General features: G+C 40.6%; 1 protein-coding gene across 8 annotated transcripts in view; it reads left to right on the forward strand.

Moving 5' to 3' along the window:
• Positions 1–16,804, forward strand: part of frmd4a (FERM domain containing 4A) — a 162,253-nt gene extending 145,449 nt beyond the window's left edge. For 3 of the 8 annotated variants that reach the window (XM_088339862.1, XM_088339857.1, XM_088339863.1), the window contains exons 13-24: positions 1,170–1,312; positions 1,393–1,534; positions 3,856–3,867; positions 4,229–4,362; positions 4,450–4,572; positions 5,555–5,786; positions 7,455–7,749; positions 7,870–8,028; positions 9,229–9,567; positions 10,930–11,504; positions 12,869–12,971; positions 15,124–16,804. In XM_088339862.1, coding sequence (XP_088195988.1) covers positions 1,170–1,312; positions 1,393–1,534; positions 3,856–3,867; positions 4,229–4,362; positions 4,450–4,572; positions 5,555–5,786; positions 7,455–7,749; positions 7,870–8,028; positions 9,229–9,567; positions 10,930–11,504; positions 12,869–12,971; positions 15,124–15,226 — 2,360 coding nt within the window. In that variant the 3' untranslated portion in view covers positions 15,227–16,804. Of the gene's footprint in view, positions 1–1,169; positions 1,313–1,392; positions 1,535–3,855; positions 3,868–4,228; positions 4,363–4,449; positions 4,573–5,554; positions 5,787–7,454; positions 7,750–7,869; positions 8,029–9,228; positions 9,568–10,929; positions 11,505–12,868; positions 12,972–13,143; positions 13,216–15,123 lie in introns of all 8 variants that reach the window. The other 5 variants (XM_088339861.1, XM_088339858.1, XM_088339864.1 and 2 more) reach the window with 5 other exon arrangements.
• Positions 16,805–25,240: the final 8,436 nt, after the last annotated feature.

A 25,240-nucleotide genomic window follows, 5' to 3' on the forward strand; every position in this document is an offset into this window, starting at 1 on the left:
CCATAATGATATTCACTGTTTCATTTATAATATTATACTGAAATAGATTTAAAATATCTATTTTAATGATGGATTCAATCAAAACCTGTACTTGTATACATTTGTCAAAACATAAGATGTCCTTAATGCTGAAAGCAACTATAAGATGTCAATTAATAAATGTAAGTGGGCTCAAGTAGTTTGTAACTATTTTACAAAGGATCGGAATGTTTACGTTGTTTTTTTCCCAAGGATCGTCCGGTCAGCCAACAATTGGGAACAATTTCCTTAATTTTGGGGGCCAATGATCGGCCCTTATAAAGCCCTTATAAAATAGCCCCAACAACCTAATCTCTTTCATTGGTCTAAAAAGATCAGCCAATTTACTTGTATGTATATATTTTTATTTTAATTAACTACTGTGAGTGCAGTTAAAACAACATCGTATGTGTTTTATGATCAAAGATTAAAAAGGTAAAAGTGTAGTGCGTGTTCTGAATGGGCAAGATCAGGGATGAAACATATTTTCCGATTTCTCTCTTCCTGTAATGCCCTGCCATTGGGTAAAGGAATGGTAAATGGTCTGCATTTATATAACGCTTTTCAAGTCAATGAAGACCTCCCAAAGCGCTTCACAATGTGCTTCACACTTACCCATTCACACACTCAGACACCAATAAGGAGTCAGCCTTGCAAGGCGCCTACCTGCTTATCGGGGGCATTAGGGATTCATTGTCTTGCCCAAGGACCCTTCGACATAAAGGAGACCAAATGACAGAAAAACACAACACTGACACTACAATTCTATCATCTATCTATCATCTACCATACTTTGGGAAGTCTTCATTGTCTTGAAAAGCGCTATAGAAATGTATTTACCATTTACCATACATTTTCTTTCAAACACATTCACAGGGCCCTATTTTCATTTTCGATTGAAGGGATCTTTTTTTCCCCAAGTATACAGCAAAAAGTGTGTTGGCGCCACTTTGTGTTGTCATGGCATGAAAAAATACTGTACTAGTGGCCCAGCCAATTGTTATTCTTTTTCATCTTCATTGAAATCAGGACACCTCTTTTTTTTTTTCAAAATGTTCGCTTGTCAAAATGTCAGCTACATCTTAAACATTTCAGTGTTGTCATTTTTTAACAATCAGTGTGTATAAAGAGGCCTGGTGTCCGCTTTTACTGTAGGGCGTCGGTGACTCGCAGGACATTTGGCCACAGCGGCATCGCCGTGCATACCTGGTATGCCTGTCCGGCCCTTATCAAATCTATCTGGGCCATGGCCATAAGCCAACACCAGTTCTATCTGGATCGCAAGCAGAGCAAGGTCAGAAACGTTCTGTTTGTCCTCCAAATGCACATACTATTACAGGACCAATACATTAATTCAACGGTTTGTGTGTACAGTCTAAGATCCACGCCGCACGCAGCTTGAGTGAGATTGCCATCGACCTAACCGAAACGGGGACGTTGAAAACGTCAAAACTGGCCAACATGGGAAGCAAAGGCAAGATTATCAGTGGGAGCAGTGGCAGTTTGCTCTCATCAGGTTAGTACATCTATTTTATAGAATGGTATATCCTAATACAAACACCTTAAACATGATCATTTTGGTACGATCATTTTTTTTCAATAACAATTTACGAAGTATAATCGAGTTCCCGGGCAGTCCCAGAGGCTACCACTAGAAAACACTCGAGATCACTCAACGCTCGTGACTGCTTACTGCCAGAATCAGCTCATCCAGTTTGCACATGCAAACTCACAGTTTACAGATCCCTAACCGCATGGGTCATCCGGGCACCAATGTGGATTCAACTCTGGACAGCCTTCTCCACTGTTTACAGTCCCTGGCCTGTTTTCGTGGCAAAGTTGGCACCAATCCATTCCTTAATGTTGCCGGCCCAATTCTTTTTCGGTCTTTCCTCCTGCGCCCTTGGACTATGCCCTGGAGAATAATCTTGGTCAGTCCTGATGATCTTGAGACGTAACCATACCACTAAAGTTTCTGTCTGCAGACAGTTGACAACAGTTCTTAGTAGGGTCCAATGTGCTCTCTGATGGTGCACTGTTTCGTTTGTCACATGGGCTATGTAGCTGATGCCAAGAAGTTTCCTGTAGCATCACATCTCCATTGTCTGGATTTTCTTTTCGAGTTTTTCTGTGAGAGTCCGTGTCTCGCAAGCGTAGAGGAAGATTAAGTAACCAGCGCTTGCACGAGTCTGATCTTTGATTTCACTGCTCTGTTCTTGTCCCTCCAGATGGGTTTAAAGTCTGGCAAGTGTGGTGTGGTTTGAGCTATTCTGGCCATTATTTCTAATTCTGATCCCTCTCATGATATGACAACTTTGTTCACTGCCAAGAGTTGGCTCATAGACGTTTTCGTTCGTGAATAACATGAGTCGGATGTTGTATATATATAATATATAAGTAAACATAATATTCGTAATCGCTATCTTGCTGTATGGTAGTTCATATTTTGAATGTTGACCTGATCCAAATTACTATTAGAATCTGTTTTTTTTTCATATTGTGTTCTTTCGCTATTTAAGGTTGACGTGTATGCTTTTCGGAGGGCAGGTAGCGGACCACTTAGTTTTTAATTATTTCTTATTGGAAAAATGTGATCATTACATGAGCAATTCAAGCTGCAAGCACGATCCTGGAACAACTTAAAATCGTACAAAAGAAGGTTCTTCTGTACTTTGTTTATGAGTCTGTGCTACTGTTGGGTTAAAGTGAAAGATTAAAAGGCAAAGGCATTCTCGTGTGGTGGCATTGGAGCTGGGCGTTGGTTGACAGCTGGATGCACACGAACAGCTGCCTCAAGAAAGAAATTCCGTCAATTGTGCAGCTCACAAAAAATCTCAAACGTCAATTCTGAAGGGGCCTTGTTTGAAATTTGGAACTTAAACAAATGCACGTAGAATACTGGTAGAAAAATACAAATAATTTCCCCTGCCTCTGTGTCTAGTATGTGTCTCACTTTTTTCCATGTGGCACATACTAACTTACTAACTCTCCATACTTCTAAATTTGGCATTTATGGGAATGTAAAGTTCAACAGGTCGTCTGTCAGCTTTTCAATGGCATTTTCAAACAATGCAGACAAATGCTGAGCAAATGGTGTGTTGTGTGAGGCGATAATAACAATCACACAAAGACTTTGTGACCCACTCTTGTTCGTCTTGAGTTTAAACTACAGCTCATTTAGTGCAACTTGTTCAAATTGGATTTTATTCCCTGACATTTTTCAACAATGTATTGTTAAATGAAGGCCATTCAATATATCTCAGTTTCTTTTTCTTCACTGACTGCTTCTGTTTGTCTTTTAGCATAACAAGCAAACTTTTGACAGTATTAAACTCTGGCAGTTTTATTGTCCTCCATACAATCTACATTTTCTTCCCTTTTTAACTACTAAGCATTCATTCATAATTATTAATAATACTTGCATTTAGGCCCTGCGATTGGCTGGCAACCAGTTCCGGGTGTCCCCTGCCCACTGCCCGATGATTGCTGGGATGGGCTCCAGCACCCCCGCGACCCTACTGAGGATAAGCGGTGCAGCTAATGAGATGATGACCTGCATTTAGTATATCACAGTGTTTATGCATTTTAATGAATACAGCCCAATGTCCACTTAAAAGCATACTGTTTCTAAACAGAAACATAATCCTTTAGGGTATATACGGTCCACTTGGTTTTCATATTACAGACAAAAGTTGCTGATTCCCAGTTACCATGCCTCCACCAGACACTGTTCCCTTTATATTAAGCCAGTCTACCGTCCAAAGTGTCTTTTGAGGCCGAGATTCAATTCAACCTCAAGTGAATTAAAGCGATGTTGTTTCTTTCTTTCTGCCACAGCTTTCTCAGCGGGTGAGTCTTGTGTTGTTTCTGTCTTTTCCCAAGGAGAGGGCGACGGTGTGTGTGCGTGCGTGCGTGTGTTAGCAGTTTGTCTTAAACCTAAAGTCGTGTTACAAACAAGGCTGGCACTATCCTGGCCCCTCCTGAAAAGTGCGTCACCGACCTTGTCCTCCCCACTGCCCCCCTTTTCCTTGAAATAAACAGTTTCCTTATCGAAATGTTCCACTCACTTCCCTATAAACATCCTGGCAGACTTATGCAGGTGCATGGACAATTTTTCCTTCTTTATCCTGGCCAGCTAAAAAATCCCACAACTACAGGCAGCAGCATAATAGTATGCTCCTTACACTAGACTGCTCTGATTGTTTTGCAGGATCTCAGGAATCAGACAGCTCCCAAACAGCCAAGAAAGACATGCTAGCTGCACTGAGGGCCCGCCAGGAGGCACTGGAGGAGACGCTGAAACAAAGGCTTGTGGAGCTCAGGAACATCTGCATTAGAGAAGCTGTATGCCAAAACTTTGGGAGCGGAAAAAACATATTTTTTAAAACTGTCATTTAAAGACTCATTATATTTTTTTTTACTCATTTGCAGGAGCTGACAGGGAAACTTCCAAAGGAATACCCTCTTGATCCAGGCGAGGAAGCTCCTACAGTTAGGCGAAAGATAGGCACTGCCTTCAAACTGGATGAGCAGAAGATTCTTCCCAACGGAGAGGTAAATTATTTTTAAAATATTTAGGTTAGAACCGTGTGAAGTCACAAATTACAGTGATACAGTACAATAAGTTACATATGATGCAAGAAAATTGCGTGGATAACTTATTATGACATTGAATAAAGCCAAATCTTAAAGGTGGAGTATATTGTTTGAGGTGTCTTTAAAAAGGTGGAAGTTAAAAAAAAAATATCTATTCAGTTTCTCCTGTTGAACTTATTACGATACAAATGCCTCATAAGGAGCCGTTTTTGTGCTCTCACATCCCCGTCCAAAGTCCCAGTTTTGTTTTAATTTTGCATCGGCCTCGAGTTTGTCAACATGCACATACTTGCACACGCATCATGAGCTTGCTCGACAGAGGCTGCAATGATAAAACAAGGCAGAGGTGGCGACCCAGGGTAAAAAAGTTCCAAATTCTGTACAGCTTGTATAATTATCGCTACTTTCCCTCGTTTCATGTTGAAGCTGGCCTGGAAACACAGTGTCCCTACACAGCTAAAAAAATACAATCGTATAGAATATAATAAATGTCTTTCAATAGTACACTCTAATTTTAAGAACAACTAAAACAATAAGGCGAAAAATGAAAGCAAAAGTAGGGTTGTACAGTACAATACTAACCAATGCATACTTGTTTGAGTGAAGATTAGAGTAGTTTTGATACTAAATATAGTTTTGGAGTAGGATTGAGATGTCTGACTTGGCAATCCCGGTATGACAAATCCCAGTACACGTTTAGAGAAAGGCAACCTTGTTACAGACACTAGTGTGTTATTTTTGGCGCACCGAGTGTTTCTATAGAAAAGATTCAGCTGGGCGAAAACATGCTGCGACCAAGATAAATTATTTCTGCGCCACATTGTGTACATTAGAATTACTGGGCCTTTAAACTAAGCCTTTTGTTGATTCTGGAACTCTATAAGTACGTTCACTAAGCTCACTGGTGTCACTCACGGAAATGTACATGTGCTTGTTCTAGGAAGAGGAACTGGAGCGGCTGGAGCGAGAGTTCGCCATTCAATCACAGATTACAGAAGCCGCCCGGCGCTTGGCCAGTGACCCGCATGTGAGCAGCAAAAAGCTGAAGAAGCAAAGGAAGACGTCTTATCTAAACGCACTCAAGAAGTTGCAGGAGATAGAGAACTCCATCAATGAATATCGCATACGTTCTGGGAAGAAGCCCACACAGAGGGCATCCCTAATCATTGAAGGTACTAGAACACTATGTGTAACAGAAATTTCTCATTTAGTGGCTCATCTCTTCATGAACCAATGAATTTATGTTTCTAAATGTCCAGAATTAATAATGTATCAAAACTTGTAAATATCTCTGAAAACGACTCATACATATTCTGACAACTATTTGACACACTTTTGTGCAATATTTAGTGATACTTATGAAAAATTGCTTTATAAGGGCCCGGTCACACAGCCTTTCACGGGTGTATCGAGGCTGAATCACGGCCAGAAATTTCTGCCCGTGAAGCAGACGCTGTTGGACGCTTTGAGATCGCGATACAGACGAGATACAGCCGTGCTTTACACGTGGCAAGAAATTCACACGCGGTTGGCTGCGCGAAAAAGTTTTGCGCTGCTCAAAACTTTAGACCACGGGTAATCGCGGGCGGCACACGTGGTACACACGAGGTAATGACGCAGTACAGACGCGGAGCGACGTGCTACGGCCGCGGCCAGGGCGTGGTTACACGCGGGTAGGAAGCGAAATTTTAGCGGGTAATCGCCGGTGGAGGACGGTCATAGCACGTTTGTTCTGCGCCTGTATCGCGGTGTTAACACGTGAATTAGCGTGTGTAACGCGTGTGACGGTCAAACGCCTTTCTCCTCGTATATACAGCGCGATTTGCCGAGCACACGTCAGTTGTGCTCGAGACGTCAAGGGGTGAACATGGATCCCCGTCACCGTAGTGACCTCGTCTTAATCCATTTTTATTTCTTGACATTTCTTTTCATTTCATAACAAGATAAAAAAAATAAAAATGAAAAACTATTACAATAATAACATATTGGCTTCTTCTTCGGTGCCATAGCTTGAAATCTTGATCTTCACGGGACTTTGTCTTGAGCGGTTATGATTTCTACTGCCCGGCTCGGCAGCTTTTATACCCGTGGTCCACCCGCGGAAAGGAAGTGGAACTGACGCGATGAGGAAGCGGAACAGTCGCCGGCGTCTGTTTTGTGTGCATACCACGGATAAACAGCGGGTTAGCCAATTTTGCGCATTTTCTATCGCGGGCAACCACGGGCAAAAAGAAATCGCAAAATTTTACCCGCGATACAGACGCAAATGGCTGTGTGACCGGGCCCTAAGTTAAGTGTAAGTTGTAGCACCTATCGTATTAGGCAGAGGGAAGAAAAACTATGTTTGATGAGTGGTTATATGATTAGATGAAACACCAGAGTCGACGTTTATTTGAACAATAGCCGGCAATTAAATGAACAATGGACAAGACAATAGACCACATTTAACCTAAATTGTGGTAAAATCACACTCTTAATTTGGGTTTAGGTGTGGGATGGGAAAACCTAAATTTTGGTAGATCTTGATTTTACCAGCCCCGTTTAATTTCTTTTTCAGTTTGATGACCAATCATCTACTCTATTTTCAGTTGATAAGCATATTTTTAGTTGCAAAATTTACTTTTATGCGTACAAAAAGGATTTTAGAATCAATCTAAATCTGTTTTCTTGTCATAACTTAGTCACACAATAACATACTTGAAATTTCAATGACAATTCAAATAAAAAACAAGTGGCTTCATAAAATAAACAAAGCATCACTTTGATGTTCTCCAGTTTAAGTAATACCAAATCTATTGATTCTCAAAGTTCAGCTGGACCATATTTGTTTTGTCCTGCAGAGGCCAACATGGGTTCTGAAGACAGTTCGCTATCCGATGCACTGGTTTTGGACGACGACGACTCCCAGATGACCGGCACCCCAAATTTTTCACCAATGGCGTCCCCTCACAAAGGCCTCCCCCCTCGTCCGCCATCTCACAGTCGTCCCCCTCCTCCACAATCTCTGGACGGGCTGCGGCACCTGCACTTTGGCCGGGCCGACTACGACAAATCCCCCATCAAACCCAAAATGTGGAGCGAGTCCTCGCTTGACGAGCCGTATGAAAAAGTAAAGAAGCGCTCGTCTCACTCCAGGTATGAAACATTTTCACAAAATTTGCCATCAGAAAACTTATAACACAGGACATTTGTGGATAAACACACCATTATTTGCCTAAGGGGGTATTTTATTGATTTGTTACTGTTCATCAACAGTCACAGAAGATTCCCGAGCTCTGGTAGCACAGAAGCAGGCGGTAGCAACTCTCTCCAGAGCAGCCCCATTAGGGGCCTCCCTCAGTGGAACTCTCAGTCAAGCATGCCGTCCACGCCGGATCTGAGGACCCGAACGCCACACTACGTACATTCCACCAGGTCTGACAAACTACTGTATTTTCTATACTGTAAGGCGCACCGTATTATAAGGTGAACTCCTTAAAATATTTTTGCGTGATATATTTTAGGTATATAATAAGGCCCACAGAATTAAAACTACCATAAGATCTATTTATTCTTCCACAACCATGGCACATTTTATACACTTACTCTACCGAGATCCCTCGGTTATCGCGGTTAATGGGACCAGAACTCGTGAAAAGTGAGAATCTGCAAATTAACGTTGCACTTTCATAGAACTTTTGAGAACTGTTATGCACTCTACCATAAAGCTTATTATGCTGAAATAAGCTTTATGGTAGAGTGCATAACAGTTTCAACTTGCTCAAAAGTGATTTGTATACGGTGTGCATTACCGTTCGATTACATTCACAACAAATACAAAGACGGGATGGTTTAAGTTGTATTACATTCCCAACAAATGCAAGACGAAGTGGTTTTGGTTATATGTTCGCCATTACATTCCCGAAAAGTGATGTAAAAGTGAGATAAAACGAGGTAAAAGTGGTGATAGTAGCTAGTAGCTAGCTAAATCTCGGCAGGGATGCATTTCTCGGCATAACACCGTAACAACGCCATTAACTGGCGGGAAAAAGCAGTACCTTACTTTGGCTGCAGCACGCCGAAAACAGAGATAGTTACTTTCCCTAGTCACTCGTTACTTTTAGTATAGAGTAATTCAGTGACTGACTCAGTTACTTTTTGGAAGAAGTAGTATGTAAATATAACTAACTAATTTGTTAACATGTCCAACACTGATTGTTTGTTTATTTGTGTTTGTTCTTTGTTTGGCCACAGCAAAGAACAGAGTCAACAAAGATTTAACAAAAATATAAAACATAATATTGACACTCAATCACCTGTACTGTACAATAATTCACTGTATAATCATGATCCCAAAATGTATACAAACACTGTTTTTATATATTGTATAATATAATGTTTGTATTCCAAGCATTTCTTAATCATGTAATCTTACGAAAAGTTTGACATTGCAAGAACGTCTTTACAAGAATTCTAATCAGAAGCCACTGAGGACTGACAGAAATATTTTAAATTGACCTATTTCAAAGCTGACCTAATCAACTTGGTCACCTTTTTTCCTTACACCAATTTCAATGTCACTTAGGTTAACCTAACCAGAGTTTAACACAGAACTTTTTTTTTTCCGTTCCTCAGGTCAGTGGACATCAGTCCTACACGTCTGCACAGTCTCGCTCAGCACTTTAGGAACCGCAGCTCCAGCCTGGAGTCCCAGGGCAAGCTCCTGACTTCAGACTTGGACGTGCACCCGCATGCCCTGGGCACACTGGGAAGTCCGGACTTTTTCTTGGGCCCGACGCGGAGCTCTAACGGTTCAGACCCGCTGGACGACTGTTCGTCCTGTACAAGCCAGAGCAGCTCAGAGCACTTCTACCCAGCCGGCGGGCCGTTAGCGCCTGGTAGCAACCCCAACTACTCAACTCTCGGGGAAGACTCGCCCTCCAAAGCCAGGCAACGGCAGCGGCAAAGGCACAGGTAAGACAACTAGAAGAAAACAAAAGTATCCTGACAATGCACTTTGCGGTACATCCATAACTGTTGTGTTCATTGTCCTCACTAGTATGACATTTTATCCCCGCTTTTAAACAAATTATATTTTCTTTGATGGTTGTTCCAAAATATTTTACACTAAATTTTAACATTAATCATCATCATTCGGGCCTACTCATTCAGCATTAAAGGAGTAGACTACTCTAAAGGAGAGTAAAACAGACCAACATTCAGATGTGGGAGAGTAAAACGAAGTCTGATAAAATTAGCTTTTGCCAAGTATTACCTTAAATTCCCATCATTAGTACCAAAGTACTGTACCAATAAAAAAACTCAATTTGCTAAAACACGCGTGAGTAATTTCCTGCTCAGGGCTGGTTTCAGCACCCCGATCATTTCCGGGCAGCCCATTTCTTACGCAAACATGCTTTATACACTGTTTTTTTAACACTATTTCTATTCGTTAGACCTGCTTCCAATGTCAACATTGTGTCAAATTTCAAATTGAAATTACTCTACATGAATGAAATTAATTCTGAAAAAAAAATCTGCTTTTGACAGATTCAACTTGTTCTAGTTCTGAAATTATTGATAGGGTTTAGGTGCAAAAAAATCACTTTTGATTCAAGGGTCTTTATCCCCGCCCCCAATCTTTTTGTAAAGTCACCTTCTAACCCTACAGCAAGATGCTTATCTATGTTTTAAAGAGCAAAATGGTGGTAAAGGACAGTTGAAAAAAAAGCATAGCCCTCATCGAAAAAGTTCTTCTTGCGAACTCCTTACAAAAATGGGAAAGTCAAAATTATTTTACAAAAAATGCCCAAAAATGTAATTATTATTATTTGTTTTCGGTATTATTGCACATTCTTTTTATAACAGAAAAGCAAAATGATGAATTCAGAGTTGGCAAGAATCTTTGAAAAATGTGTGTAATTGATTGTGGATAATATGCTAGTAAGCCTCTTCCACCAGAAGGCCCCAACCAGGTTTGCAATTGGGGCATCAGGTCATTCTTTCAAGTATTGCCGGTGGACGCTAATTCTGGGAAGCCAGAACAAAAAACAAACCTGACATGAAAGTAAAGAGAAGGATATCATTGGCTTTTTTCGTACCACATCCACCCGTTTGGATCCACCCGCAATACTTGACAGAATGACCCAAAGCCCCAGTTCCAAACCTCTGTCGGAAGGAGGTTTACCATTACATAATATTTCTCAATGCATGCCTAAATGTATCAAAATATAGTGCTATAGTCAAATTAGAATGGATCTCAGGAGTAAATGTTTTAACAGCTTTTTTATTGGCAATATTCTTTTGAAACATTAACCTTCCCTATATTTCCTGCAGGTCCGCTGGTCACCTGGGGTCATCCAACTCAGGCTCAATGCCAAACCTGGCAGCTAAAAACGGCTCGGTCGGAGGTTCGAGTGGGGGCAGCATCGGCGGAGGACACCACGGCGTCTACCTCCACAGTCAAAGCCAGCCATCTTCCCAGTACCGCATCAAAGAATACCCGCTTTACGTGGAGGGCAGCCCCAACCCAGTGGTGGTGCGCAGCCTGGAGAGCGACCAGGAGGGACACTACAGCGTCAAAGCCCAGTTCAAGACCTCCAGCTCCTACACTGCCGGGGGACTGTACAAGGAGGCCTGGGGAGGGGAGGAGGGCGGCGAGGGAAGCGGCCGCCTGACGCCTTCTCGCTCGCAAATTGTACGGACTCCCTCACTGGGGCGTGAAGGGAGTGCAGGGGGGAGGGCGGCTGTGTCTGAGGAGCTTCGCTGCTGGTACCAGAGGTCATCCGGGAGCCTGAAGGAGAGGAGTCACTCCCACTCGGGGTCCACATCATCCGAAACCGGGTCGCAGCAAGGCACGCTGGGACACGGACGGGGCAGTCGGGTCGGAACGCTTGCCAGGGGGTCACCAGGTCTGTACTCATCCCTAACTCATATCGTCATCACTTAGAATTAGGCATTTGCTAATAACAGGTTTGGCAATGGTGTCAAAACCCAAAGTTTAAATTCCGTTTTTTTTCTTATATTATTTTTATTTTTTGCGCAAGAGAGAGTATACGCTCCCAGTGCAGTAAAGAGTGGCTCTACAGGAAAGTTAAAATCATTTCAAGTTCTTTAAGTTGTTTACTATTCTTAGAAATGTTCAGGCATGTGTACTTGTGCCTGTGCAGAGGGGGGAAAGTAGGATGTGTTAGGCCATAAAAGATAGAAAGGAAATAAAGAAATACAGAAAAAAAATGAGGGGGGGAGAGAGACTGAGAAAGACACAGGGAGTGAAAGGGGGGAAATGGAAGCAAGAGAAGAAAGAAGTGAGTGAAGAGATAGAAGAAATAAAAAAGAAGAGAGGGATGAAATGAAGAAGAGTGAAAGGTGATGAAAAAGAGTGGGAGTGGTTAAAGAGAGAAAGACTGTCCATTGATCACAATAATTCAAATGTCAAGTAAAGAGCTGTGTTCAATAAGGGATAAATGCCGTGCTTGTTTTCTGAAACATTGGACCAAATCTAAGAGCTGTCATTTTAATGCCTTGACATTGTGATATTTTTCCTCATAGATATCTGATACTGTCAGCATCCGATATGCCTGATTCTAATGACAATAACATTAAGCTAACTTTTCAACAGGGTTTGTATAGGTGCTTGAAACCCTTGAAAATGCTTGCATTTTAATGTGTTTTTTAGGTTTAAAAATGGCTTGTAAATACTTTTAATTGTTGCCATGTTTTTCAACAAGTCTGGTTTAAAAGCCCCCCGACACTGCTCTCTGGTCTTTGCCATTGAATTTCATCTTTCCTCGTGATTAACGGCTGCTACCTTAGTTTGTATGGCATTATTCTATGAAACAATGACCTTACGGGTCGGGTCCAAGATTACAGGTGCATGCTACACGTATAAAGGGCACTATGAAATGTGTACAAGTGCAAGGATTATGTATCGATTCTGGCCTTTTATCATGGGTCATGCAAAAAAATAATCAATATAGAGTCTCCCAGTGGTAATGTGGAACGGGATGAACTTCCTGCTACTGAAAATGTAAGCTCCATATTACCGTCATTTTATATCCTTTATAGAAATATATTCACGATTTACTCAAGATCTAAAAATCATATTTCTTGATTTATGCACAGGCACGATTGAAAATTGGATACGTAAATATCAGATTTACATGTACAATGGTCCTTGAGAGTTTTGAAAACTGTCTTTGAAAGTCCTTAAAAAGGGCAACGTTTTATAATTTGCTGGGTTTTAATTTAACCAAGTTTCATTTCCCCCAAATAGTCGCATCTCCTAACAGCCAGAGAAGTATGACGCCCTCCAGTGACCAGGCGGTCACGCCCACTCCTCCCTGCAGTCCACAGCACATCCTTAACTGGCAGAGCGGGTAAGATCTTCTGCCCTCTGTTGCCCACTTGGCATGTGTCACTCCTGCACTCCATCTTGCAACTCTCCTCCCTTAAGCTTCACTGATTCACCATTTCTGTTGCCTAACTTTCTCTGTCCGACACTTAACACACCTTCCCCTGTGTGTTTGTGTGTGTGCTTTCTTGCTTTAGAGGCACAGCAGACACCTCGCCCAGTGAGGACGTCTGTCAGCCTCGTCTCCAGTCCACTTCGGGAGTCTAGAGGTACTCTCCCTTTTCCCGGAAAAGCTTCGCTGTGAGCCACATAATCTTTGCCGTGGTTTTGGTGCTTCTCACTCTTGCGCTTTAACCTGTAACTGTTCTCTGGCCTGCTCCCAAGTTGCATGTCTAATTGTGGCTCCCTAACAAATGTCTGAATATAATTTTTTCTTTAATATTTGCAGTTTGCATAATAGCAAAGGACAGAAATGGGTCTTGAGAGTCCAAACAATTCATTTCCATACTGATTAACAGTGTGCGAGAGGGATAGAGCACACTGGTGTGCTATGAGACCTTGTCTAGTATGCCACAGGAAATTACCCAATTTGATTTTTGAAACAAAAAATGCCACTGTTCAGTATCTTTGCTTTCTTCCAACCATCAGCAATGTAGCATTTATCCTTAGCGGTAGGTAGCTGTAGGAGGTAAAGCGCACGTCTTGGGATCAAGAGATTGCAGGTCCGATTCTTGGCTCCCCGGTGTTATATGTTGACGTGTCCTTGGGCAAGACAGTTAATCCCTAATGCTACCGATAAGCAGGTAGTTGCCTTGCATGGCTGACGCTGCTATAGCTGCTATCGGTGTGTGAGTGTGTGTGAATGGGTAACTGTGAAGCACATTGTAAAGCGTTTTTGGGGTTCTCCAGTGACTTGAAAAGCGCTATATAAATGCAGACCATTAACATCATTTATACATAGCAGTAGGTGGCAGCAGATTGCATTTTTTGTTGTATATACTTAATACCTGCTCACGAGGTATTATAGTATATTTATTTTTGTTTTATGATGCTGTTTTTGCTCATTTATCTATTATTCAGCTAGTTCAGGGTGTCCTCTGCCCACTTCCTGAAGATAAGTGACCCTGCTGAGGATAAGCAGTGAAGAAAATGGACGGATGGTTTGATTACCTAGTATTTTCTCATTTTACTCAAAAGAAAAACAGAATCAAGTTAGAACATACCCAGTGGTACAAAAAAAATACCTAATTAATTTTAGAAAGCAATATTGATTTGAATGATGAGGAAAAAAAACATGAACTATCATGTAAACAAGCATTTCTTAAAATACTACTTAATAATAATAATAATAATAATAATTTCCTTTGTATTGTCATTCTTTGTAAGAACGAAATGTCGATACACCTGACCCGTTGTAGCGAGCCGATGCAGCCGCAGCCAACAGAGGGCGCCGCCATTTTACCAATGTTATAAGTCTTAGGTATGACTCGGCCGAGGCGCGAACCAGCGACCTCCCAGTCTCAAAGCGGGCACCCTACCATCTAGGCTACTGAGCTGGTGGTGGAGGAATGTATTTTATATAACTTGAGGCTTACCCAGAGGGAGCTGATATGAGTGTCAGCCATCTTGCTGCAACGGGTAGCCAAATGAAAACTAAAATGGTGTGTTTTGGTCACTTTGAGTTCCCCATCGTTTGTATTCTTCCTTGGTGCTTTTTAGCATTTGTTGTCGGTTGCACTACATCCCTACAACACAGAAGGGCAAACTATGGCCTGTGGGCCGGATCAGGCTTGCCAATGGTTTTATTCCCGGCCTGTGAGACAAAGGTAAGAGATACACAAGAGAAAAATGACCCACTTCATGTCAAACTGTAGGTAATATTTTTTATGTGATGTGAGGCAAGAGGCAGCCTGCTCTGGTCCTGTTGCTGTTTTCCCTGCTAAAGTAGCAAAGACAATTTGGAGGTGAGAAGCTTCGCCGTTATTTATTCAGGTCATTCATTGTTTGACATGATACGGGTCATTTTTCTCTTGTGCTTCTCTCAGCTTTGTCTCACAGGCCAGATTAAATCCATCGCGAGTCGGATCCCGCCCTTGGGGCCATAATTTGCCCTCCCCTGGGTAAGAGTGATTCTCAGTGGGTGTTGTTCTGACAGGTTTTTCCTCCTTTTCGGGCAGGTCGTTGAGTGACAGCTGCTTCCTGGGCAGCCCTTCCTGCTCTGAGCTAGCGGACGTGCAGTGGTACAGACGCGACAAGGCCAAACCTGGAACTCTGGTCTGAGACCTTCCCTAAAAAGGCCTCCTCCTGACCCTCTATTCACCACAGACCCCCTCACACCTGCTGGACTCGGCCGTCCCACTTCACGAGCCCCCTCGCCTCGGGACGACAGCTAGGGGGGGCTAAGTGAACGGGACAGAGCACAGTTTTGTGTGTTTTGTGACACCGGAGAGGATTCCTGCTGGTTTTGAGCCACCAGTTCCGAAATCCTTACATGTTTAGTATTACTGTTCATCTTCTTGTTTTCCTCACATATTTATTATTAAACCCTAAGAAGATGTTTTTTCTTACAAATCTGCTAAACAAAAATTCCAAGATTTTCCCTCACAGGCCAAATGGACTAGAAGCAAGTCGAGGAGGACGGAACACAATCCGGATTAAGGCAATAACAATCATTGTTGGGTTTGTTTTCTGAAGAGTGATGAGCTATAGTGTCGCGGGGCTTCGGAATCTTATCAGACCTCAATCTCATTTTATGTCCAGAACTCTAAACAAAGGTCGCAAATTTGCTGGGAATTTCAAAGTCACCAAGTTTCCGTGGGATTTAACGTTGAAATACAGTGGTACCTCTTCTTACGAGTTAATTCGTTCTAGGATCGTGCTTGTATCTCCAATTGCTCGTGTAATGAGCACATTTTCCCGATTAATATATATATATACAGTATATATATATATATATATATATATATATATATATATATATATATATATATATATATATATATATAAAATAAATAGTCTGCTCCCATCCTCCCTCATGGATCCAAGTGAAAAGCTATAAAACACATCTTCCTCAAAACTAACAACACATTTAAAGAGTAATTGAACAAGTAGTCGTCACAGAGATCACAAACATGTCAAGTTTTTTGATCATTCCACATTGTGTACACGAGGGGTCGGGAACCTTTTTGACCAAAAGAGCTATGATTGCAATATATAACCTGTCTCTTCAGAAAAAAATGAATTATTCAGCGCATTTTATTTCACTGTGTGACATTAAATGATTTGATCAAATTTTAAAATAATAATAATGACGGAGCCCGTGTCCCATATCAACAATTTTACCACTTTTTGTCTTACTCCCACAGTTACTTAAGATTGCTGATGCTCATAATGACCTTTTTTTAAACAAAGGTTTCAAAACAGGATGCAAGCAGAGCCCTTTTGTAAAAAAAAAAAATCACCAAAAACTTGCGTTACTTGGTGTTTACAATTTGTTCTGTGGGTTTTTATTATAAAGTGTCTCGACAGCAAAAATACATTAATTAATGAGCCTCCATATAAAGGATTCCTTGGCGACGTTCAGTCAAAAGGGGGTCTATTGGTTGGACATCTTCACTGTAAACTGTAGTTAAGACTGTGCCCTTTTTATTCTGGGCGGAACAGCTTGTGTTATCAGCAATGCTTTGGCTTTGCAGGCACCAAACTTGTCTTTGAGCATATCAGGAGCAGAATGCTACAGGCAGCATTTTATCTCCAAACCATAAGTACAGTACTTACGAAAAGAGCCATATCGGGCTCGAGCCGTAGATTCCTGATGACCCCTGCCATACACCGAAAACAATTCGTATATGGGAATTTTTTTAAAAAAAGGAAAAAAAAGATTGATCTGAACGTCTTGGTCACTAATAGCAGATGACAAAATCATTGTAGAATACTAATATTGTCACAGTATTTTACATAGTCTGTCTTGCTGTGAGTAAATGGGTGCCGCAGTCGGTGTGTATGTAAGGTTTATTTTCACTTAATACGGAGGTTTTTTTATTCATTAATAAGGGGGACCAAATATCCATCATGAATACCGCAAAACTGACATGATATAACATGGGAAAAATTAATCCTTTACACTGAGAAATTTAGCAGGTTGACAAGTATGAGATCAACAGACTGTTTATGATACATAAGCACTTACTGTACACTTAAAATTAAAGTTACTCATCTTTAAATAAACGTATACACCCAGAACATTTACAGCACTTTCTATTTGAGCTGTAGTAGTAGCTATCCGCAAAATGGACTAGCTGATGCTAGTGGTAGTCACGAGCGGTGAGCGGTCTCTGGTGGTAGCCTCTGGGACTGCTCATGAACAAGATTTTCCTCCGCATTGCAAGCAAGAGGTTTTTGTTGTTCTTTCAAAGTCAAATACTGAAATTCTCGTGTTTAGAGGCGCTCGAATAATGAGGTACCACTGTATTGTATTTGTCAGAAACATTTGGTCTGCAGCCGAAAATCTGTGACGGAACAGTTCTGAAAACTACCATGTCCTCGCATATGGTCGGATCGGATAATTCCAGCAGAACTAAATTGTTTCTCCAAATGTGTCATTATGATATTCTTATATTTGAATCACTGCCCATTGAAAAGTTTATGCCCATTGAAATTAAGTCCAGCCCATGTCAGCCCGTTTTGGTCCCACTTATTTACTCCCCAAATCCGAATCTGGTAGAACGAAGCAAGTTTTGCTGATTCGGAGATGCTGTGTGAACAAAAGTTTTGGGACACTAAGCATTAACAAATTAAGGAACAAATAGTGAGAAAAAAGATTATTTAGAAATAAATCCCTCATATTATTCAGTATTTCTGGTGGGTGGTAATATTAAATACTAAGTCAGTGTCGCTATTTGATCTGGTAAATGTAATTGCGTGATGTTCCCTTGTCTTAAAAAAACACTACTTAAATATCAATTTCCAGTTCTTTTTAAAGGGACAGTGTGTAATATTTAGCACCACCTAGAGGAAATTAAACTCATACGGAAAATATTAATAGCAAAAATACATGAATTATCATATAAACATGCTCGTAGGTGGAGACATATGCATTAAATTTACATAACATGAGCCTCATCTACAGAGGTGATATCATTGTCCGCCATCTTGATTCTAAGGATACCCAAAATTGCAAAAATCTCATGGGAAGCAGTGCAAAAGAAATAAAACATGGTGCGGTTTAGTCACTTTGAGTCTCCGTAGTCTGTATTCGTCCTTGTCCTTTTTTTTGTTATTGCTTTCGGTTGCACTGCACAATACAGAGACGTCTAGTGGTCAAATAATACATACTGTCCCTTTAAAAGACAGAAAGTCATTCTTTCCCCAAAGCTTGCTTGCTCATTATCAAACACATCCCTCAATGTTTTCTTTAAGTTATTGTTCTCTAAATCTCTCAATATTAATTGTATTGTAGCTTTCATGTAGAAAGAAATTTTCATTTTTTTTCTTTCTCTGACGCCAACAACTTAATTTTATCTTTAAAAAAAAATTCAGTATACTGTAAAATACTTTATCGCAAAATAGTAATTTCAACATATCGATAATAGGATTCTGAGTAGAATATAATTGAAGTCTCATTATTTTTGTTGTTTTTCCCAATGAAATTAATTCAAGATTTTTTTTCTCACAAAAACAGTGTACAACATTTTTCAAAAAAAATAAAATCTAACAATATGAAGATGTCCTTTCAAAAATAATTGATTGCTATCTTTAAAAGTGTTAATAATAAAATGAATCATGCCTATTCATGTAAATCACATTCACAGTTTTTCCCAAATGGAATTCCTACTTTTCTTCCTGTCATAGTATTTTTAATATATATTTTCCTCTAAAGCTAAGGGCACACTAGAGTACTGTCCCAATATCAACGAGTCAACAAAACTACGTTTTTCCTCTTGGTAGAAGTCACGTGCACTGATTAAAACGAAAATATTCACGAAAATCGTTTGTCTGCTAATCAGTGGTTTGTCCTAAAACTTTTGTCCATATTGTGTCTGTTTACAAAAATGAACTGTGGGCCAGAATATTTGCATTTTCGGGTGCTGCTAATTCTGCTGGGGCGTCAAGTGGGCACTTGCCAAAAGCACAATATCAAGTCCTCTCATACATTTTAAGGGAAGCCAGAAAGGGAGATGCACACAGAAACTCATTGGTCAAATTTGAACTTACAGTATTTTTAACGTTAAGAGAAAATGGGAGATCCAGTTCTAGTTGGTAGTGTGTTTAAGAAGAAGAAACAACTTTGAATGATCCAAGAATGCAGCAACGAACAAAATTTTCATAATCAAGTCAACCATCCACATTAAACGAGAGAGGAGAGGTCACCGGGCATTCACCCTGCAGGATAATGACTCAGGATAATAAATAAATAGCGGTGAGATCGGGCTTAAAAAAGATCCAGCCCCACGTGCGGGTATTAAACAGTCAGAGCCCGAAGAAAACCCAAATTTTAATTTATTTGGGAGGAGGGCCGGGCTTCTCTCTCGCTGACTTAAAAAATAGATTATCCACCCATCATCGTTCTTTGTTTCTTTTCCCTTGTGTCACGCAGTGGTATATCCACCTGATGGATTCAGTCCCCGTCTCGGGCACCGCAGAGCGCCTCGCCGAGCGCGGCGACTCGGGCTGTGCAACCTGGAAACTGTAAAACCATCCTCCACCGCGTGTCACAAAGAAAAAGAACGATGACAGGTGGATAATTAAAAATAAAATAAAAAGGCAGCGAGAGAGAAGCCCGACCCAACCCTTAACGGAATGGCATTTTAGGATTGACCCGAATTTTTGGTCGGGTTCAAGATCTTACTTTGAGACATTATAAAATCAGGCCTTTGTTCTTGTTTTGGTTTTTATCCAAAGCGGAGAGATTTTTTTCAGAGACCCCTGATAGTTGGACCTTTATTAGAGAAATGAATATAATTTATTCTTATCATAAAGCATTCAGTTAAATGGGTAATCACATATCCCAGCATGCACAGGACAGGGTTTAAAAAGTACTCTATGCTGAGGACCAATCCTGCCTTACTTAGAAAAATCTTTTTATTAATGAATACCTACAAAATCTGCTATACAAGTAAATTCCCGTATCTATGTGCTTTTAAAAAGCCACATAATAAAAGAAATAAGAAGAAAATGTGTAGACTAACCTGAGGCAGCAGTGAACCCTTATATATTTCTTGGCTCGTGAAATTTTGAGAGCTTCGTACGACGAGCACTCATCCGAGACACTCCATATCAATCCTGTCTCTGGGCTTCATTTCCGGGTACTGTCCAAGACGTGTTTTTACTCCATGCATAGTGGATTACAAATATAAATTTACAAAAAAAGACCAAAGATCCTCGCACGTCTCATAATTCTGTGCTCACGTTTGCTCCATTGATTTTCAATTAGTTTTTTGTTTTTGTAAAAGCCACCTCCCTCTACTCGCTTCGTACCATTCACTACTGGTGGGACACAACAAAATTTAAGTGACTTTCAGATTTCAGTATTTTATTTATAGTTGTAAACTTGGCTTGGATGCAAGTATTTATGATAGGGAGAATATCTACATAAGGAGAAATTCAGCATCCCCGTACGACACCATAACTATTCAGTTGTATTTTGTAGGTAAATATAATCCCTTTCAGATCTTTTTGACCAGATTGAGGTATGTATGAGACACCCTAGATGAAGCAAATGCAACCAAATATCAGAGAACACTAACTAATGTTCTCTATTTATAAAGTAGAGATAATATAGTAGCACACTAAGTAGTAAAGACAGTAGTGTACACATTTTATTAATAACACACACTCGTAACGGACAAGTAATTGTGTTCCAGAAATCCGTTCCCTTGTAATCTGTTAGTCTTAACACTGTTAATTTATTACTACATATGGCAGGATTGGTCCATCATCGTCAGCTCTGCTTTACATTCATGCCAAAAGTGTAGATGGGTGCACATTCATTTATTTTTTTAAAGATAAACCATTGCATTAAATTGGTTTTGAAACGTCCTGAATTAAAGTAAAGGGGACAAAATATATTTAAAAAAACTCAAATAAATTTGGGTTGAACAAGTTTAATCCATGATAAAATTATAGAAGTAAAGAAAGATAGAAAAAGGCTTCATTAATTTATTTTAAGATGGTAACTGTCATGAAGGAAGTGTTGATAAGATTAGCACCAAAACTTAACACAAAAAAATAGGTATTTTGTTTTTTACCATAACATTACTCTAATGTGTTCTTTTTTAGGAGTTTTGCCTATCTCAAGATTAAAATTGGCAAAGTTAAGCTAATGAGTAAGTCAGAAATATTGTTTGTGTTGTTGTCTACAATATGATTGGTTGAAAGATTTACGGGCAAGCTGATTCATGCAAAAAATCCCATTTTGGCCCCAGAAATTAAGTTATGCACTTATGTGATTAGTGTGACATAGAGGTAAGATCTTAGGCCCAAGCGCGGCCTGCGACCTGGGTCGGTCCTAAAATGTCAGTCATGTGTTTGCGTTCCAACCTGGGCTGGCTTCTCTCTCGCTGACTTTTTAAAAACACACACACATAAATAATATAATCTACCCATCATTGTTCTTTGTTTCTTTTTGGAGGATCTGTGCAATGGATTCCGTTCCTCTCTCGCGCAGCACAGGCTGCATCGCGTCCACGAGCACGCCCGTCAGCGTCACCATCAGACCCAGACAAATGGGCGGGTGTGTGTCAGGGAGGGGGTAAGGGCATAATTTACAAAACACACCCCCTCCACCTCCCAAGTCCTCACAAATAACCTGAAATTTCAGATTTTGCCTTAGGCTCCGTCCCTCAAATTAAGTCATTTGTTCGGGGTCGCGCTTGATTTTTAAGGCTATATCGTATCACTATTGTGATGATAAGTTATTATATATTTACCGAATAAGTTTGGCAGGTCGGTTTTTATAGGCTGACGGGCTGTAAATGGCCCACGGGCAATAGTTTACCCACAGCTCCTCTTATCAAAGATCGTTCCGCCCTTTTTCTGGCAAATGCCAGTGAAGACAAAAGTCGTCTTTTGGTATTGTGTCCCCTTCAATGATCTTGTGTGTGGTAACGTGCAGCCTCGTCATCCCTAAGCAAAGACAATTTCAACTCACATGGTTTGTATGCTCTCAAAGAGGCTTATTTTTAACCCGCTTTTTAACAATGTTCACGAAAGATAGCTGTTTTTTGCCCTTTCTTTCCTGGTGCTACACAAGTTAACACACCTCACCCCATCGAGTCAGTCCAATGCAAGTTTAACATGAATACATTTAATGTGCCGTGAGAAAACGAGAATGGAATTGAGACAACAAGGAAAGAAGAAGAATGATGATGATTACAGGATCCTGCGTTAATTTATTCTTTTCTAATACAAATTTGTATAGTAACTTTACATTTTTCGAAAAGCGTGTCGTTGAAAAATGTGATGAGGACTTTTTCTGAGACGCAGTCGCTGGTTTCGGGAAATGAACTCAAATAAATTATTGATGAATGTTTGCAAGGATCTTGTGATTTATTTTTTTAATACTCAATTCTGATTTAAAGGGATGATGTGTATGATTTTGTGCTTCCTGGTGTTAAAAAACAATTCATTTTAAAAAAAGCAATATTTATTTAAAAAATAATCAAAAACTCTTGAAATATCATCGAAACATGCATTTTCTTAAATACTTGTCGGCCAAGAAATTTGCTTTTATTCTACATTAAACGGGACTCACCTAGATGGAGCTAACATGATTGTCCACCATCTTGCTGCTATGGATACCTCAAGAAACTCGCAAAAGGCTGGGCAAAAAATTGTGTGGTTTGGTCACTTGAAGTTGTATTCTCCCTTGTGCTTTTTAGCACTCTTTTTATTTTTTTGTAATACATAATCCAGCAACGTCTGGCGTTAAAATATGACACAGTCTCCCTTTAAAGGGACATTGTGTATTATCAAGTGCCTTGTGGTGGTAAAAAGGACTTCATTTATAAAAAAATAAAAGTATTCATTTGAATAATGAAACATGCATTTTTCATATACTTGTAGGTCAGGCAGAAATTTATATTTATTTTACATAAAGTGAGGTTCACCTGGTATTAGCGAGGATTGTTTGCCATCTTGCTGCTACTGGTACCCACTAAAAAAGTGATTTTTAGTCACTTCGAGTCTCTGTAGTTTGTAGTCTTCCTTGTGGTTTGTAGCACTTGTTTTCAGTTGTGTTACACACTACAGCAAAACAATAAAGTCAAATAATACAAAGTTTTCCTTTAGGATAAGGACTTTGTTCGTTTTGTGACCACACTCATTGGTATCTGAAATAATTGTTTATTCCTATTACTCTTTTTAATCACCATCCTTTACTGGATTACTTACTTTAATTTTTTCTAAAAACACCTGATTAAAAGGAGGAAACCTCATTTTGTTTTTGTACAATTCACATCAAGTTATAAACGCAAGCTTAAAGAGCCATAAAATAAATTAATTAACGTCCATTTCTTACATTTTATTCAAATCAGTGGGCAAATGTCTATGAAGGAAAAGCAACACATTTTGCTGTTATTAAAACCTTGGGTCTGCAGCTGTCAATCTTTATCAACTAGCGCATTAACATATACACAAAACAAAACTTAATGTACTGTACTGACTGAAATTCAGAAGCCCGTACAATCGCAACAGTTTTGTTTTCAGAAGATTTTGTCAAACTCCCGCATATACACCCATCCTCCTCGCAAAAGAAAAAAAAATACGCTGGATTGTTTTGTAAGTTTAAAATGTAGGGAGGGAATTTACAGAAATTAATATTTCACCAACACAGTATTAATTGGGGCAGCGCAGTGATTGACTGGTTAGTACATCTGACTCACAGTTCAGAGGTCCCAAGATCAATTCCAGCCAGGTTGGTGCAATTGTATATCCTTAAACAACTTGACCGTGACTTATGTTTCAGTCAAACAATATTGGAATGGTTTGTTTCCTCAAAAATTCTCTGGTTGATGAATGGTACTAAGCAAATACAGCTTTGGGAGTTGTGCTTAGCTTTGGCGACATCCAGTGGACTTCGTTAAAAATGCATTGTTTGACAGCTGGGCAGCACGGCGGTTATGTGGTCAGCGCGTCTGCGGCACAGTTATGAGGTCATATGATTAAACCTTTTGGTGTGGAGTTTGCATATTCTCCCCGTGCTTGTGTGGGTTTCCTCCGGGCACTCCGGTTTCCTCCCACATTCCAAAAACATGCATGTCAGGTTCATTGGCTGGTCCAAATTGTCCCTAGTCGTGAATGAGCAAATGAGTTGTCTGTCCCTGTGTGCCCTCCGATTGGCTGGCAACCAGTTCAGGGTGTCCCCTGCCCACTGCCCGAGGACAGCTGAGATGGGCTCCAGCACACCCGCGACCCTTCTGATCAAATTGAAAACCAGCCGTGGGATATTTTTACTAAAGAAATTCTTTTGAAGATGCTTGTGTCATGATTACTCATGGCCCTCCCCTGTGCCCGCTCGTTTGGCGCCAGCTGCTGCTCGTTGCCTGATTGATTCCCCTCCTATTCAAACTCTGTACTCCAGTCACTCCTGGTCAGTCCGTCAGCGAACCTCCGCATACTCAAGGCAAGGACTTTGACTCTGGCTCCCGTCCGTCCCGTCCTCATCCGTATCCTGCTCGCCTGTCCCTTATTTCCCGATCGTCTCCGACTCCCTGACTTTGCTCTTCCTTCGACAACGCTTGTTTTTGTCCCACCGACCACGCTCCGATCTCCCACTCCTTCTGCTCGACCCGTTGTGCCCATTGACCACGCTATGATCTCCCGCCCCGGCTACTTCACCCGTTTTGCACGTTGACCATGCTCCGATCTCCTGCCCCGGCAACTCCACTCGCTTCCGCATTCCGACCATGTTCCGATCCCGTGAGATCCTTGATCCTCCTGTCCAGCGAGCACCAGATCGCTGACGTTTGTTTCTCCACACCTGACTTCCTCGATTACCTAATAAACTTTTGTGTGAAACACTACACGTTTGGGTCTAGCATCTGTTCTGGTTCTGACAGCTTGGGATAATTGTTGCTGCTCTGGATGCCCAAATGGATGAGTAAAATTTACATATGGGAGAAAAATCGAGAAGCACTGCCCTAAAGGAACACCTAAAAAAATCGATATAAACAGATTTAAGAGTATGACATACAGTAGAACAAGGTGGACCAATACATTTATTATTTATATAACAAAGGCGACATTACATTCCAAACACAGCAGGACGATGACAGCGGTTGGAGCTGGTGGGTCGTG

Source organism: Urocampus carinirostris, chromosome 7 (assembly GCF_059441175.1).
Source record: "Urocampus carinirostris isolate Australia breed hairy pipefish chromosome 7, RoL_Ucar_1.0, whole genome shotgun sequence".
Lineage (NCBI taxonomy): Eukaryota > Metazoa > Chordata > Actinopteri > Syngnathiformes > Syngnathidae > Urocampus > Urocampus carinirostris.